General features: G+C 38.2%; 2 protein-coding genes across 2 annotated transcripts; both read right to left on the bottom strand.

Moving 5' to 3' along the window:
- Positions 1-3,741: 3,741 nt before the first annotated feature.
- Positions 3,742-8,308, bottom strand: nrros (negative regulator of reactive oxygen species). Its single transcript, XM_026914457.3, has 3 exons — positions 7,765-8,308; positions 6,760-6,856; positions 3,742-6,499 (listed from the first exon to the last, which is right to left on the bottom strand). The coding sequence occupies exons 2-3, from the start codon at positions 6,841-6,843 to the stop codon at positions 4,544-4,546; spliced, it is 2,040 nt and encodes a 679-aa protein (XP_026770258.1). The 5' UTR covers positions 6,844-6,856; positions 7,765-8,308; the 3' UTR covers positions 3,742-4,543.
- A 2,123-nt stretch (positions 8,309-10,431) lies between these two features.
- Positions 10,432-18,188, bottom strand: fbxo45 (F-box protein 45). The gene is made up of 3 exons (XM_026914382.3): positions 15,556-18,188; positions 14,016-14,372; positions 10,432-11,333 (listed from the first exon to the last, which is right to left on the bottom strand). Exons 1-3 carry the CDS (start codon positions 15,835-15,837, stop codon positions 11,148-11,150), a joined length of 825 nt encoding a protein of 274 aa, XP_026770183.1. The 5' UTR covers positions 15,838-18,188; the 3' UTR covers positions 10,432-11,147.
- Between the last annotated feature and the right edge of the window lie 260 nt (positions 18,189-18,448).

Raw genomic sequence — 18,448 nt, 5'->3', positions numbered from 1 at the left:
TTACCAAAACTGTGTCACTGTCCCAATATTTATGGACCTGAGTGTGTGTGTGTATATATATATATATATATATATATATATATATATATATATATATATATATATATATATATATATATTCAATTCAATTTTATTTGTATAGCGCTTTTAACAATGGACATTGTCACAAAGCAGCTTTACAGAAATAAATGGATTCACAAAAATATATTGTAAATATTTGAATTTATCACTGTGAATTTATCCCTAATGAGCAAGCCAGTGGTGACGGTGGCAAGGAAAAACTCCCTGAGATGATATGAGGTAGAAACCTTGAGAGGATCTCAACCGATGAGAACTCCAACCAGAAGTAGGGCATCAGGATGAGTCAGGCAGCGAGGAGGAGCAGAAGGGGTCAGTGGCATCTCTGGCGTCTCAGAAGTAGCAATATATCATATATATATATATATATATATATATATATATATATATATATATATATAATGAAAAAAGTTGTAATTAAAAGATTCTGCCTTTTCAGGTGTGGTGTTTGAATTTCACTTTTTCAGTTGTACATGAATGGACCAGCAGAGGTCAGGCTTTTCATTTCGACATTTTATCGATGTTCTACAAATACTTTTTTTTTTAATGAGTTGCAGTGTTTTAGTCACAATATTATGAAGCAGTTCTCATTTTAGTGACATTTTAAAAGTGACTTGATTAATTAGCTAGTCGTTTCTTGTCAGAGTTTAACACTGGACTGATGTGGAATCATTCTATAATTCTGAAGTTGAGTGTTTCATGATTTGACTCATTTATGGACAGTTTTGTATAATTCGCCAGTGCCTTCACTACACTGTTGTCGGTGCACAGAGGGTTAAGTGGAAGTGGAGATGAGCATGCTGTTCACTTCCTGTGCTGTGGTTCTGCAAGCCGTCCGTTCTTGGTGTCCGTTACTCACTCTCACATGCTAAAGTAGAGCCATGTTCAGTTCCTTTCCGAAAATATGAATGTGAGTTCAGCCCTGGTCAGCTTCCGCTCCACCTGTTTTCTGTCTTCTGTGTCTGCTGTATGGATTAATCTAATGCTGTCTTTTATGGTTTGAATGTTGGATAGGTGTTGTATTGTCTTTGTGTTGTGATTATTTCTGCATTGTAGGCTTGGGGTCAAGTAAAATTTTGTTTGACTTTGACCTCAATAAATCTCAACAGACTGAAAATCAGCTCTTTGGTTATGCATACTGATTCCTACTGATCACTTTAGCGTGTTATAAACAGTTATAAAATAAAATTAATAATCAGCCGCATACTGTTTTAGTTTGCGGTGAAGGAAAATGTTAACTAACGCAAGAATTTGCAATCAAATGCAACATTAACTGTGCTAAATGCAGCTTGCAAACAGTTCTTTCAAATCTCGTGTCTCTTTTAGTACAGAAAACTCAAATCAGAACACTGAGTCAGTTTCAGTTTCACTAAAAGGAATGTTTCCTTTTGTTTGCTTTACTGTTTTTTTGTTGTTGTTGTTGTTGTTGTTATTTCATTTAATAAACATGTGAATTTCTGCCACTCTTGACTTCATGTGACACCATGTGAGAATCACAAACAAGAATTGTCAGAAGTTTCATAAAATCCTCCAACACTTAAACTATGTTATTAGGGTATAAAGAGAAACATTTGTCCACATTCTCTCCTCCCCATGATATAAACACTTTGAACTACTTTATAATCTTAAACTGGGTTTAGTTTGTAGGAAATTATGTCAGTGCCACAGAACCCAGTTTTTTTTTTTTTTTAAACTAAACCCAGATTATTAAGGGTTGAACCCTCATGGTGGCAGCTGTGGCCTTCCTCTGAGATCTCCAGTTTCTCTTTCTCACCGTGCTCAAACCACCATGACCCAGAGCATCACCACAGTGGTATTCTGGTTACGCTCTGGTTTAGCCTCCACACTCTGTTTTCAGTATGCTTCAAACATACAAGCAAAGGTTCCCATGCCTCAGGTCTTCATCCTTCATTCAGTCTCATTTGCCTCCATTTGCTTTTTTAGGCAAGTTAAGACAAAAACTTTAACATGGAATAATCCCAATGAGAAGTGGGTAAACAGTATTATGTGTTATGTTCTGTGGTCTGACCCCTTTAAGGCTGAACCTGACACTACAGCACCACTTTGGTCTCTGTGGATACTGGTCATGGCCACACAGGACCCCACCACTAAGATGGTTTCACAAGCATATATATATATGTATATATGTATATATATATATATATATATATATATATATATATATATATATATATATATATATATATATATATATATATATATTGCTCATACATATATATGTATGAGCAAAATATAATTTTTTCTGCATTTCTGCAATAGATGTTATCTACAGTATTTTGTCTCACCTTTTTCACTAATTCTAACTCTGCATTTAAATTTCCCAACCAAAGGAAATTTAGCCACATTTGCTGTTTGCGAAAACAAGGAACTAGCAATTGCTTTATGACAAACTTCAGGTGACCTTTTGGGTCTTCAGAGCAAGAAGAACTCTTCCACAATCTGACTAGTTTTGCAAGGGTTGTGTTTCTTTAATTCTTGAGGTATAAACTGCAAACTGCAAAGTTTTTGGTTTTGTGTATTGAGGAAAAAGAAAGTAAAAAGTAGCCATTTTGGTGATTTTGGGGAACAAAGCTTAATCCCACCTCCCCACCCCCAGTCTCTGAGACCTCAAATTGGGCAGTTGCTACATACTGCATCACAACAGGAAATTTCAGTTTCCTCTGCTGTTTTTGGTACTTTTGCAACACACAGTGCCTGGGCATCCAACAACCATGTGTATATGCGAACGCCACAGTGCTCCTCATGATAATCAAAAGGCGTGCAGTTTAAAAATTTGATGGAAAAACAAACCACAGTGTATGGTTTCATAAACTGAGTGACTCCCAGCTGACATTTTGTTTATTTGGGTTAACAGTCTGTATATATAGATAATATTAGTAAGATAATACAGCCTAATACAGGCTTAATGTGTGTGTGTATGTGTGTGTGTGTGTGTGTGTGTGTGTGTGTGTATGTGTATGTGTATATATATATATATATATATATATATATATATATATATATATATATATATACACTTTACATAATTCAATAGCTGAATGCATTAATTTTTAGGCTTTTAACTTAAAGGTGCTATTATTTTGTAAAATATCATCTAATACAGCAAAGATAAAGCACGATATAATACATTAGATCCCCTAAAGAAAATATTTTATATAGAGCCATATCTACACAAATGTAATTGCCCAGATCTAATGACTCAGAGCAAGTGGTTTCCTTCAGCTGTAGTTCTCATGACCTGGCACCACCTTTTAATAAAAAGACTGAGTTTGTGCTTCATGTATGTGTGCAATGCTTGTGTGTATCTTCAGTTCTTCAGACAGGTCAGGGTATATTAATGGGCTCCTAACATTTTTCTTTAATAACAGGCAGTAGGTCTGGTTGGGTTTTTGGTTTTATGAGAAAAAGAAAGCTAAAAAAGAAAGCTATATTGTAGAACTCTACACGCAACACAATCAGGGAACAACAACAACATGGCATCACTAAATTTACCAAAATGCTGCGGAAAATTGATAGAGAAATGCCTTTCTTTAAATATCCAGTGGCCAAACAAACATCACTAATTTTAAGTATTCTGCTGTGCTATCTATATCATCAATATTATCATTAAAATTATACTTACTCAAGGAAAATAACACAGTCTTAAGCAGGCATGTATGTGTTCAGATTTAATATATACATCATCTGAGGTCATGTACATACATTAATGAAATGATATTTCTGTTTTCAAATAACTCAGTGAAAGTCCACAACCCTGTTATCGGCTTTAAAAAACAATTATAACATGCCATAAGCTAAAGTGGTTGGAAACTGCTTTCATTGTGGCTTTAAATTAAAGCTTTACTCTCTTTTACTTAAACTAAGGCTGGAGCTGGCCCTAGAATATGGAAGCATATTTAGAAAAATGTATAATGTTAATGATGAACATTGTCAAATGTACATAGAAATACTGTGCCCCCCCCCCCCCCCCAACCTTTTTTTTGACCATAGCAGTATCTAAACAACGAAACATGAAAAGACAAGCTGAAACCAGAACTGCACTTCCTGAAAGTATTTGCAAGTGTAGTAAAAGAAAACAATAGCATTAAACCTGTTTTAATTCAATTAAGTGAACACTGAATCAGTCCATTCATTTCATGATTTGCAGCATTTCCCAACAAATAGTCTGTGATCATTACATTTAGTTTGTAACTAAAATTAAATCTGACCTTAATGAACTTTGCCTGTGCCAATGTTCTACGCAAAAACAAATCCTGTTCAGAGTCTCTAACCAAAGCTGGCAATCATGCACATCTGTATCCCATTTGCCAAAAAAAGACACTTGTAATTGTTTTATTACAAAAAAAAAAAAGAAAGAAAAAAAGGGTGACCTTTTTGGTCCTCAGATTAAAGTCAGATTTCAGCATCTGTAGATTTATTTGACCAGTTGTATTGTTGTGCATTTTTAATAGGTTGTGGGCTTCCAACATTTCTTTTTAATTACACGTGGCAGTAGCCTTGGTCTGAAAGTCAGGAAATAAATGACAGAGACACCCACCATGGACACACCAACGGATATAAATAGCAAAATGTACCAGAAAATAGATTCGTCTGTGCTTCTGCCCCCACAAAGAATGGAGTCAAAAAGACCAGCTTTTAGCCTCCGCTGGTGTAGGTCTACACATGTAACCTCTAAAAGATCAGCAACATGGAGGATTTTGGACTCCTCAAATGTCCTGTACCACTCTAACTGGCAGCAGTTGAAATAATTTCCATTTATATAAGCAATCTGCACTCGTTTAGCTAGCACAGAAGCATGTTCTGGTTTAAAAGTGGACAACATATTGTCCCTCAAGTCCAGGAGCTTCAAGTTCAGGGTCATTAGAGATTTAGGAAGCTCTGTTATTAAGTTTTTTGAGATGTTTAAAAATTTTAACTGTTTAAATGGAGAAAAGTTAAATTCCTGCAAACCTGTGTTGCTCAGGCCTAGGTGCTGTAGAGTCCCACTGAGACCTGATAAACAGTCTTGGCCAATATGCAGGTCTGGGTTGTTGGACAGGTCCAGGTATGTTAGTGGTGTGCCATCGAACGCTAACGGTGGAATATTGATCAAGTTGCATCCAGCAATGTGGAGCTGTTTTAATGAGGAATGATTTGTCCAAAGAGCACAGGCTGAAGAGTCTGAGTTACGTAACTCTTTAGGATGGCACAAACCGACTGTGTTATAACTGAGGTCCACAATGCTGAGGCTAGGGAAAGTAGTGAACAATCTAGAGGGAAGCTTCTGTATGTTGTTTAAGCTCAGGTTCAAATGTGTAAGGTTATTTAGTTCACTCACTGATCTGGAATGTGCATGCAGTTCAGTAAGTCTGTTGTTGCTCACATCCAGCTCATACACAGTTACAGGAAGATCTTCCCCTGTTAGATTCAGGGATTCTAAGCAGTTGCTCCTCATCCTCAGCCAGTAGAGATGAGGCATTTTCTGAAGAAACCCCTGAGGGAAGTATCTCACCTGGTTAACACTGAGATCCAGCAATTCCACAGAAGATATATCTCCATGAAGGTCATCACTCCAAAGTTCTGCTGTAACATTGCTTGCATTTCCACCCAAATTGTAGAACTCAACACTGTTGGTCCAGTTTGAAGAGGTGTTCTGTGAGAGATGACTGTAAAAGCCAATATGGTTATTGGGTAATAACAGTGTTTTAATGCAATTGTAGGTTGGAAGGAATGGAAAATACAGGAGCCGGTTATCAGACAAGTCCAGCGTCTCCAGCGCAAAGGTTTCTGTGAGGTTCTGATTAGTTATGAACCATTCAATGAGGTTGTGACTGGCATTTAGTACCACCAACTGGGTCATCTCAAACTTAACGAGGCATGGCAGAGAATTGAATGCCAAGTTAAGCCGTTTGAGCTTTTTTAAATGATCAAATGCGCCATCAATCTCAAACAAAATATTCCTTTCTAGATTCAGTTCTTTGAGCTGATGAAGATCTCTAAATGTGTACTCGTCCAATCTCAGTAGAACGTTCCCGGACAAATCCAGGAACTCAAGACTTGTGAGGTTCTGTAAGAGCTCAGAAACCATGTCCTCTGTGAACCCATTGCCAGAAAGATCCAGAATTCGTAGCCTGGTCAAAGAACCAAGAGACTGGGCAAACTGCTTGTGCTCGTTGTGAAGTTCATTGCCGGCAAAATTGAGGCTCTCTATCAGAGGTGAACTGGAGAACACTTGCTCATCTACTGCATTTAAAAGGCAGTTTGCACAGCTCAGTGTTTGAAGGTAAGGATACCTTGAGAGGCATCCATTCTGTAATTTTAAAATAATGTTCTGATTTAAAAAAAGCTCTTCTATTTGCTGTGGTAAGTTGCTGGGAACAGAAGAGAGTCGGAGGCTGTTACATATAGCCGTCCTTTGAGTCTGGAGAGAGAGAGAGAGAGAGAGAGAAAGAGAGAGAAAGAGAGAGAGAGAGAATTTACATTTATAATTCATAAATTACTTAAAGGACTTATTAATTACATAGAAGGCTATCTGTAGACAAACTATTAAAATACTCAGAGCACAGAGATGCATGTCTCATTCTGCATGTAAAAAAGTTATTTTTTAAATATGCTTCATTTGTTCTAACTTCTATAATCCAGCTGATGCTTTCTTTACATGTTTCTATACATGGTACTTACCAGTGTGCAGGGGGTATGAGGATGGCAAAGAGCTGGCAGTACAGCCACCAAGCCAAAGTAGAGAAGGACTCTGATGCCCGGCATCTTTTCATGCTCACTAAAGTGAACGTAAAAGAGTCTATTAGATTAATATGCAAAGAAAAAGTAGAAGTAAGTGCCAATCAAACCATGAAGACTGCATTACTATCAATCACAGCTTTAACAGATGACTTGTCACTATCTCATGGTCACTATTTTGTTTTAACAGTGTAGGTGACAAGTTATTGTGTATGCTTTATAGACATAAATAATAATGGTATTGAACAGTGTATCTGTGGCAATGAATAGAGTGGTGGGTCCCGGGTCCGGGTTTTCATGATTTAAAAAAAAAAGATTGTTACGCTGGTGGAAATCACAACCCACCATTATCAGAGTTATTATATTTAATATTTTCATAGTTATTAGCCGGTTTAATGGGTCACTTCAACTGAATGGGTTTAATCCAAACCTCAAAAACACACAGGCCTATAAATAATGTAAATTTGGACCTAATGTGGTCTGTGAATGGAAACTTATATAAATACATAAATAAATACATCATCACAATACGCTTTTAAATAATGAGAGTAATATGAAAAAATAAAAATAAAGTACTGAGGGGGTCTGTGGAATTTATTCTACAGTTAAAGGGGCTCCTGGATGCACAGACTCTTCAGACCCCCTGCTATAGATAAAGAATATTTATCGATTTATTTTTACATGACTAATGCAGTGGTTACGGAATAACGCCAGCAGTATCCGTTTCAGATTTAGTCAGATTTGTCACGTATAACATTAACGTTTATGCGAAACGGATATGAACGGACACGCTACGGTTTTTTTTTTACACGGATGGTGTTTGGGAGCAGTTTGGACAGAAAGCGTAATATAAAGCAACCTGGCAGCTGTAAGCCAACATCTACAAGGCAGCGTTTAGCTGGAGCTGAAGTGAATGGACAGAGTGCACAGAGCAGAGCTGCTTCTTACCGCGGCGGGGTGGTTGGTGTGCTCCTGCCCCACTGCACACCATCACTGCAGCACGAGCTGATGGAGAAGACTGAGCCGCTTCCTCGCCTCGGACTATCCAGTGTGCTCTGCTAGTGTGCAGAGAGCTCTATATGTATTTGCGGAAGCAAGAGAGCAACGGAAGCCAAAGTCACATGGAGAGCTGTCAAGATCGCGCAGTGAGATTCACAGTGCAAGCACACAGCTCCATCCCCATTTACACATGCAGCAATGCACTTCTGCTTCACTTACTGCTCTTTCTCCACGCTGTGGAGCAGATACAGCCACAGCACAAAGCTGCAAAGACACTTTAATAACAGCTGAAAAACTGGGCTTGTGTAAAAGTTGTTTGCTTTCTGTCCTGGATTGGGCTACAATTCTTCATTTCTGCAAGTGGTTAAATATCACACTACACTTTTGTGCAGAGTTCATATGCAAGTGCAAAGACACTAACAGAACAAAAGCTTTGACAATACACTCTTTCAGGTGCGATTGCTTTTAATTTTTTTGTTTTAAACTTTAGTCTTGTTTAACAGACCACACGAATCTTTGAAAGGAAACACGCCCATGTCAGCCACTACTGGTTTCACTCGTCAGATACTACTGAAGAGGAAACCGCTGAGAGCTCACACCCTTCCTGTCAAAAGCAAAAAGCCATCACTTTATGCTACAAGATAAAAACAGTTTTCTGGCACCTTCATGCACTGGTAGTCACACTTGAGCATCCGTGTGAAAACTCTGTCATTTATCCGCCTCTGCAAACGCCTAACACTACTGAGTGCATTTCATCTGTTAATGGATTTGAAGAGATCTGGACTTTAATCATCCTGATTTAGGGAATTGTATAAGCTTATTAGGTGTGTGATTTAAAAAGAACACATTTCACATTTTAAAAAAAGATTAATAAACAAACATATAGCCCACATATTCTGCTTAACCTCCTGGCCACTTGGAGTAATATTTCGTCATATCATTTAAAAAGGCCTTAAAGTAGGGAAGCCAAAGACGACAGAAAGCAGTTTAATAGTACACAATAACCAAACGAGACCATGGACAATAAAGATAAATACTTGTGCACTATTGCACTGAATGCTTCATCTCTGCCTTAGCTGTGTTACAAGTGAGTATAAGCACAGTTGTGATTTTTATTGCTGCAGAGATTTGAAATCCCTCATTACAGCTTTAGAAAACCTCTTTCTATTAGAAATACTAGGAAATTGGCAAACCATTGTAGTACTTGATGGAGCAAAAGTTCTTAATTAAACTCACTGTTTTAAGCCATAACCAAAGTATGGTGTTTATAAATTTTGTATAATAGTAGCTATGACAAGAGTGCTGGCTGCAAGGCAAACCACCTGAAGCTTGCTGCACTGATGGCATATGATTGACTGATTGGATAACTGCATAAATGAGAGCAGTGGTACAGGTGTTCCTATTAAAGTGGCTGGTCAGTACATATACTGTATATATATGGAATTTTATTCTAGTTTCCTTTAAGGATTTTTCCAGATCTTCTTCTGTGTGTTTTTTTAATAAAACTTTTGCAAAGGTTGTCATTCCTTAAATAAGGTACACTATATGGCCAAAAGTTTGTGGACACCTGACCATTGCACCCATATGTGATTGTTGAACATCCCATTCCAGATTTAGTCCCCTATTGCTGTTATAATAACCTCAACTCTTCTGGGAAGGCTTTACAGTAGATTTTGGAGCGTGGCTGTGGAAATTTGCCCATTCATGCACAAGAGCATTAGTGAGGTCAGGCACTGATGTTAGGTGAGAAGGCCCTGGAGGGCAGTCAGAATTCTAGTTCATCCCAAAGGTGTTCAGTGTCAGGACTCTGTGCAGGACACTCGAGTTCTTCCACTCCAACCTTCGCAAACCATGTCTTCATTGAGCTCACTTTGTGCACAGGGGCATTGTCATGCTGGAACATGTTTGCGCCCCTTAGTTCCAGTGAAGGGAAATTGTAATGATACAGCATACAAAGACATTCTATACAATTGTGTGCTTTTAGCTTTGTGACAACAGTTTGGGGAAGAACCACACGTGTGTGTGATGGTCAGGTGTTCACATACTATAGGCCATATAGTGTATTTTATCTAGTTACTTCAAATAAAGTGATTAGACCATGTTAGAGTTAGATTCAACTACTGTAATATTTATGTATAATAATATTTAACAGTTTTTTTTGCTAAATATTAAATCAAACACCATTAAATCAACATGGAATCTGGAATTGTAAAATATATTTTTATATATATTTTTTTAAATTCTATAACTCAATGGAACTTGTTCACATCCTCTTCCAGTTCTGTATTTAAAAAGTGAGTAGCAATCTCGCCCGTTTCATCACATTAACACAACCCTACATTTTTACCTACTTTTTAAGTTATCTTATTAAAAAGTGCTCAGGTTTTTTAAAAAATATAATACATTCCACCTCTCTTCAACCTCCTGTTGCTGTATGCGGAGTGCATTTGTGTGCATAAAGACTGTGTAGTTGGATTATTCGATAAATGTGCATTAGATACCCCCTTGTGGCAGTAAAAACACAACAACTCTGTCACCTTATATATTCCATCTAAATGTGATGGAATGTTTTTAAAAACAAAAAGAAAGAAATGGCAAAAAACTTTAAGCAGTTCGTACACTTTCACAGACTGGCACCTATATAGTTTATTTACCGGTCCCATAACCTCAGTGATACTGAGGATAAAACCTAATAAATTAATATCATACACTAGTACATCACAATTAAGTATTACAGTAACAGGACAATTTCTTTTGGATTTCCTGCACAAACACCAATGGCAACAGACAGCTTCAACTACACTGCATGCAAAGCACTAACTCTAGTGAAGCAGTCTTGCATTAAAGTTAAAAATGGTCAAGCTGTGTAGAGGTAATTGGAACATTGTTTTTGGCATGTCATTTGCCTACATAAGTGTTGTATTTGTGGTGCAGAGTAAAATTCTAAAACCATCCAGTTACTGTATAAATGCAATACTTACAGTCCCTCATCGCTGTAACATGTTATAAATGTATTCTGTGCCTGGGGTTAATGGTTCAAACCTGCCACTGAATCAGGCTGGATTAATTAACTATAAATGGGACATAGCCCAGTGTCTTTTCATAAATTACATTAAAATCAGTTTTAAAAACAATCGTCCTCAGCCATCCAGAGACTTCCTTAATCCACAGAGGCATGCTTTGGAGAGTCTCACCCATTATCCCGGTTTATAATCTGCACATTTCTGCCCAGAGGAATCGGCTCTCACACTGTGGACTGCTCAGAGTCATTATTATGCCGTCTGGATGTCTCCTTGGCATTTGGTTTTGTCAGCATGGCACTGAGATGCTCCTCAGCCGTCTAGAGGTTTTCCAAGATACACCATCGTGACTTCGGTGTTACCATAAACAGCTGAAACAGCTGGGAAGAGGCAGGTCTTGGGCAGCCCCCTGAACGCCACGCCGAGAAACTCGAACCCTCGCTCAAACGCCAGCGTCTTGTCATCCATGTCTAGAATCACCCGTATTCGCTCTCCTATCTGGAACATTGAAAAAGCAGAGCCATTAAGGTTTCAAAAGAATATTCAGTATAAAACTCCTATTCTTTGCAAGCAGTTTGAAGGGAACTGGTCAAGTCAAGTGAACACCTCTAAACCAGTGGTCAAGTGACCTAATGACTTGGGGCCTTCCTCCTTTTGAAATAAAAAAATAAAAATATATATTTACTTATATTAATAAATATAAAAATAAATAAATATATAAATATACATACACAGTGTATATATATATATATACACTGTATATATACACTATATACAGTATACAGTGCATTCAGAAAGCATTCAGACCACTTCATTTTTTTCACATTTTGTTATGTTGCAGCCTTATGCTAAAATTCTTTAAATTGTTTTTATTTTCACAACAATCTACACTCCATACCCCATAATGACAAAGCAAAAAACTGAATCTGAATACTTTCATAGTGTATATGGTGTGTGTGCGCGTGTGTGTATATAAAACAAACTACTAAATATTATATTGATTTATATGATATGATAAATATGCATATTGATTTTCCCCCTGATTAATCGATTAGTTGGATTTTTTTAAAACATAATAAATCACAAAAAATATTTATTTAAATTTTTTTTGCAGCATTTCAATCAGCTAACACTACTAACTCTTACTAGTCTTAATTAAATAACGTGTCACTAACTACAATACAATATTAGTGGCATTTATCAGATAATCTGTTACAGCATGAGAATATTATCAAGTGCTATCCAAATGAGACACTCACACTAACACAAGGTAATGGAATTCTGTACATTCTGTGCATTTCAAGCCCTGATTTGTTCAGTTCTGACAAGACAGTTTGAAATAAAGGCAAAATAAATATCTGCTGCCTTTCTTTCTAACTGAAACACTCCAATGTTAATTTTATTTTGTTTGCCATGTGTGTGCAGTGAATCATTTTCATTGTGTGGAACTGATGCTACTGGGTCAAAAAATAATTTAACTACTTACAAGCTAATTGACTAAAGTAGCTGCCCAACACTGCATAATGCACATGCTTCATGACATGAGTTGTGTTTTGAAATAAGAAAATATTTTCTGATAGGGCATGAAAGATAAATAAATATGATCATAAATGCGTGCTACAGCTAGAAAACCAGATAACGTGGTTAATAAGCATGATTCATTGCTCCTCCACTCTTTCTCACATTACCACAAATGATTACAAATTAAAAAAAAAATTATTACTCTTCTGAAAACACAAATTATGTCATGATACCAAAAGCATAGTGTAATATAAAGAGTTCCCATACTTTAGGAGGTTTTTCCTCAAATACGGAAATGAGGTTACGTTGCATGCCGCAGGGTGCTTCATAACACAGTCCATCTAATCAATGATGAAATTCATTGCCAGCTATTTTTATTATCTCAGAATGATTTTGTCAATGACTTGTTGCAGCCCTACTGGATAGCATAGTTAAATTTATTTTACAACATATATATGATTTATTATAATACCGAGAAACAGTATCACGTAATATTTATATGCCAAATGGCCAATGTAGTGCCTTCCTTAGAAACCAACTGAACATCATCCATGTCTGCATCTGTTTATTCAAGGATAGTGTCATTTTATCAAATCCCTGTTTTATTTCCTTAATTTACTCAGTTTACTCGACTCAATATTATTCATTATTATTCACTATGTGAGTTAAGCCAATTTTACACTGTACAATTCCAGCAGTCTTTTACGACTATTACTTGTCACACTGTACAAAGATGATCCCAATAAGAATTCTGTAACAGGCTGTGCAATAACGTGTTCTTCATGTCAGATTACACGATGATAGCTATGCGGCACAGAATGCGGCACAGATTTGTAGCTCTTCAACCAGAAAGCATAAAAACAGCTTCATGTTGTCAAAATAGTAAATAAATGAACAGAGCATTTGCAATAGCTCTATGAACAGAGCATTTCCGTGCTAATTAGTGAGTGTCATAGCAGCGGTCACATGCCGAAATTTTAAGCAAAGTTCTGGTAGTGTCAGAAAACGATGTCATCAGCTGTCTTTGGTCGTAGCTACACTAAATCAGCCACCAGTGAGTGTGTCACATTATACATTCTAAGAAAACCAATCTCAGCTCACGACCAAAGATTGTCCTTGACAATGTACGATTGTGCCTGCAACAGGAAAATCGGGCCGAACATTGTACAGTGGAAAACAGCTAAAAATAGAAAAGATTATTGATAATCGCGATATTTCAATAAGGAAACACTGTGATAATTACTTTAGATATCATTGCATATATCTTACCATCGTTCCTGAATGATCATTCTCCATCGTTATTAAAAGAAATCTTACTGGAAAACCCTATGGGTATTATAATAGGAACCCAGTCTGACTAGTAGCAACACTGCATCCCAGCTTCATAGTATGTTCTGATACTGTGTCCAGCAAACATTTCTGATCTTTCTGGAATGTAGCAAACTCAAATACTAAATCTGATAATTATTAGGGGGTTATTTTTTTCAACTATAAACAATAGTTCCTTGATTTGGGAACGACAATGTTTTGAAAGCTAGTTCCCTAGCTTACTCAGTCACAATAGATAGAAAGCTTTTGAGAAAGGTGCACAGAGCAATTGAAACTGCTTGCATAAATTACATCAATAACTGGCTCATGGCAGGAATTTTGCCAGCTTACCTGGTACTTGGGTGCGTTATTGCACTGTGGGAAGTTTCCATTGACTTCACCGTTGTGAAGCAGGTTATTATCAACAAGATTCCAGCCCCAGCTCTGATCATCGCTTCCAAGCAGTGCAACATAGCCCTGGCACTGCATGGGCGCTCTCTTGGTTGCGATGCCAATCACTGCCACTGTGCCTAGCGGCCCCTCCCACCAGATTTCCCAGGCATGTCTGCCCTCTGTGAAGCCAATTTTCGCACGAGCGCCATCAGTACTCTGCGCAATAGGGTTACGGTGGAGCGTGAATCCGTTTTTCTTAACGTACACGTTCCTGGAGCAGTCGTGGGAGCTCAGTGCATGCTGAAATGACTTCAACTGAGGAGACAACAGAAAGAAGAGAAAAACAGTGGTTTTTGGGCATCCGCTATATTACACTTCATTTATGCTTCAGAATGTTTCCTTTTTATTTAGATAGTGGTGGTTTGAAAATGGTGATTTCACTGTGGTCTCATTAACTAAGGTTTTCAACGTTTGTAAATGGAGTATACATATTGTATTAGGAACTATAACTTATTTTGCAACTTACTGAGACAGAGATAAATTGTCATCTTTGACTGGCATGAAATTTGGTTCTCCCCAGTGGAGCCAAAAAGCACTCTGGGACGAGACACACTAGCCCATGACTTATAAATTTACACATGCAGTTAATAAAAAGGTCTACATTTTAGCTGAGGAGAAGGAAACTTAATGGGCCCTGTTGCCTTATTAAATGAGTTAGTTCCAGCTCAAGCTGTAACATTATTTCAAGTATATGATAATTCACTGGGCCAGAATATATGAAAATATAACATCAATATTGCACAGCTATCTTAGGTATCATCAGTATTTCATGACACTGATTGACTTTAATGTTACTCTCAAGCACAGGCAGCTGAATGGACATTAATATTTTGTAACAAATGTTTCATTCTCTCTCATTTAACATGTTAAATAATATATTTTTAAAATATCACTTTTTAAAAATACTGTTAAAGAAAATGACTGTGGGTCTTCACTGTTTTTAAACGCACACACACGAAATGGTAGACAATTGCAGTGATTCAAATAAATTCCCAACTACATATCTTGTTCTATTACTGTAGTATAGGTGTGTGTCACAGGGAATTCGCTTAAATCGTCTCGAGGACGTGCTAGAATCATTAGATGTGTGTGTATAATCCAGTGACGTCGTGTATAAAACATTGTGTTATTGATTCTGTACTATTTACAAGTGACGTCATGAATAAGAGGTGAATTGCTGTGCGCTTCTCCAGCTTTATATCAGCGGTGCACTGTGTTTAATGTGTTTAAAAGCATGATATGTGTCCATGTCGCATTCTTTCTGACTTTAATATACATTTCATGCACACAGTTACTACAACACAGATATTACAAATCCGTGTAGCCTGAAAGCTAATATTTATTAAGCGACTTCTGGTCACATTATAGCCAGTTCATGCAGCACAGCAAGAGAATACGAATTAACAAATTCAAATCTGTTTGTGTTTTTATAGCTTACTTTTCCTTTGTAAGTGGCGAGGTTGCAGAGGATATCGGAGCGCAGCGCCTCTTCGCTGAGTAAGCGCGTGCACTGACTTCGCCACACCTCGCTATTTTCATCCGCCAAGCAGTTGTTCCAGTGCCAGCAAACCAGCGAGCATCGCATCAGGTCCGATAAATCCAAATAAGAGAAAATGTGCTCCAAAACGCGGCTCGGCAGCCGGCCGGCGACCCCCGAAGCCCCACATGCCGCGCCCGAGCCGCCAACGCTCCCGACAGCAGCAGCGGCCACGCCGGACATGTCGAGCTGGAGCTCCGCTGACAGGACTTGCTAATGCTAAGCGCCAATGCGCCGAACAGCAACCGGTCTCGAGCTACCGAAGCCGGTCAGGACCAAGCCTCGATTCCTGCAAGCATATTTGGGCTGGGAGCGGCTAACCGAAAACATCTAGTATGTTTGTAGGGAAAGCAGCAAATCTTGGTACCATTGTAAAGGTCCTGGTAGGGTGTACGCTAAAATACACTGCGTTCTAAAATATGGAAACAAAGTAATATATAAACTACAGATATTTTTATTTATACACAATTACAATTTTCTTAATAAAAACACATTTCTTTTACATACGCTGTTCGGAACTAATGCAACATTATTGTCTCTAATTATATTACATTCCTTTAAGGACCTGGTTAACGATGACGTCTATATTATTCGGGTCGTGCTTCTCCGACAGAGGGCGCACAAGAGGCTTAGACACTAACAGCCGCTGGCTACGTCCCAAACCGTATACTGTACTAAATAAATAGTAACCATGAATAACCATGCATGAGGTTTAAACATGTCTTGGACATTGTTACCAAGAGGAAAAATGCAGAAATATCTTTATTCTGTTATTTGTATCAGAGTAGACAAGAATAGCTGAAAGTACCTCTGAACAAAATAATACATGTACAAATTGTTTAATGGTTTTTAAGTGCCCAGTAATATACTAAAGAAATGATATAGAAACAACTCCTGCACCTTTACCCTCAGCATCTAGCCCTCTGCTAACTGATAGTAAACAGATTTATTGCATGTTGTCATGATTTAACAGTAGCCAAACCTGTCAAAACAAAGTTATATAGCCAGCTAACTTAGTATGCAGGTTTCAGTTTAGCACATCCTGTGGATAAAGAAGCCCTAAAGAGGAAAGCTCAGGCTTTGGAATCATATAGCCAACAGAACAAAGAAGAGCAGCCACACAGCACCAATATTTTACCGAGGGCCAAATCAACGCTCTGACGTTATCTGAAGGTCCACAGACCTGGTCAGAGCTGCAAGATCACTGGATCCTGATGACCATGTCGCAGACCCATTATTGACCCCCCAGCCTTCTCAGGGCTCAAAGCCTCACCAATTTCAGGCCTCGAAAAAGTTACCGCTTTGACCCAAGAAATTCATTCCTTCTTGGACAAAAGCGCTATCCAAAGAGTAGACCCCACCGTTTAGAACAAGTGGTTCTACTAATTTTATTTTCTTGTTCAGAAAAAAAGAATGGCTCCTGTCCTATTCTAGATCTTAGGGGACTAAATTCGTTCCTGAAAGTCCCCCCACTTTTGCTTGGTCAACCTCTGATTCTCATCACAGCAAAAGGGGCACAGACCCTGACCCACTGGAACCACAAAGCCTTTCTCACAAAAAGGGTATGCCTAGGAGCAGTCGCCCTTCTGAGAGATCACCTCCCTCACCAGATGGGTGGCAGTGTGGTATAACAGAGGCACAGGGGGCGTATGGACATGAAATGTGAGGTCAGAACACAGTAACCTGCGAGAATTGAGAGAAAAATTCAGGCAGACACAGGTGGACCTATTTTCCAACAGCGAGTGGCCTCCTTGTCGAATTTGGTTCTCCCCAGTGGAGCCAAATGGCACTCTGAGACAAGACTGACTGACCTCACAGCATACTATGTATATGTGTTTCCACCTCACTTGCTGATTCTGCCCACACTACCAGCAGCTTCACTATCTGCAAAACGGTGGGGGAACTGCATGCCTTGGCAATAAGATTACCCTCCTTGCACTGGTGGCTGGATGATTCAGGAGTTGCCAAACCCTGTGTTCCTGCCTAAGGTTATTTCACCCAAATGTGTGAACCAGGACCTTGCAGCATTCTACAAAGGTCAAACTGCAGAATGTTCGTTACTGTGACAATTATGCACCTTCCAGGTGTACCTTAGCAGCTGTTCGCTCATCAGACCAGTTATTGATCGGTCACATTGCAAAGACACAGGTTACCTTGTCCCCAGGGTAACACAGGTCATCACCACTGTCTACGAACGGGCTGGACACTCAGCCCCTACCCTGACGTCCCATGATGAGTGTAGCAAATAATACATCACTGTCACTTTGTGACTTTGTTGAAAGTCTCATGACATGTATGCATGCATACAAGAGGACTTTCAGGGGTTAGACACTGTGCTCATAGAACAACAGTTACATCTGTAACTAGCGTTCTGTAGACTCCATTGTATAAAGGCCTTAAAGTGTTGTTTAAAAAAAATCTTCACCATCTCAAGTGCCTTAACTTTAATACATTGAAGCTATATAAATTCCAGTTATCTCCATTGGAACTGTACACTTTATTTTTACTATCTTGAATTTCCAGTTTTGTGTTTATAAACATACCAAATGTCATAATTTCAAAACTGTACAAATGTCCATTTTAAAATTATCATGCTGATGATTCATACCCATTTTTGCATTTACTAAGCAGAACTTGTTCATTTTGTCATATTTTTCTTGGGACAATGACAAAAACACAGTCAAATTCCTGAAACCCACATTTTTTTTTTTATACAGACCAGTTAATCTAGCTGCCATTTACAAACATGACACAAAATGCTAATTCAGAAACTTTCTCCTTGTAAGGACCTGCC

The sequence above is a fragment of the Pangasianodon hypophthalmus genome, chromosome 1 (genome assembly GCF_027358585.1).
Source record: "Pangasianodon hypophthalmus isolate fPanHyp1 chromosome 1, fPanHyp1.pri, whole genome shotgun sequence".
NCBI classification, from domain to species: domain Eukaryota; kingdom Metazoa; phylum Chordata; class Actinopteri; order Siluriformes; family Pangasiidae; genus Pangasianodon; species Pangasianodon hypophthalmus.
This window is presented reverse-complemented; position numbering and strand designations above follow the sequence as displayed.

Bases quoted from the DNA above. Each gene is read 5' to 3' on its own strand.
- nrros (XM_026914457.3), bottom strand. From the start codon at position 6,843: ATGCCGGGCATCAGAGTCCTTCTCTACTTTGGCTTGGTGGCTGTACTG. The intron at 6,500-6,759 runs GTAAGTACCATG...CTCTCTCTCCAG, and splicing joins CTCATACCCCCTGCACACTG to ACTCAAAGGACGGCTATATG.
- fbxo45 (XM_026914382.3), bottom strand. From the start codon at position 15,837: ATGTCCGGCGTGGCCGCTGCTGCTGTCGGGAGCGTTGGCGGCTCGGGC. The intron at 14,373-15,555 runs GTAAGCTATAAA...TTGTCTCCTCAG, and splicing joins TCGCCACTTACAAAGGAAAA to TTGAAGTCATTTCAGCATGC. The intron at 11,334-14,015 runs GTAAGCTGGCAA...TCAATGTTCCAG, and splicing joins ATAACGCACCCAAGTACCAG to ATAGGAGAGCGAATACGGGT.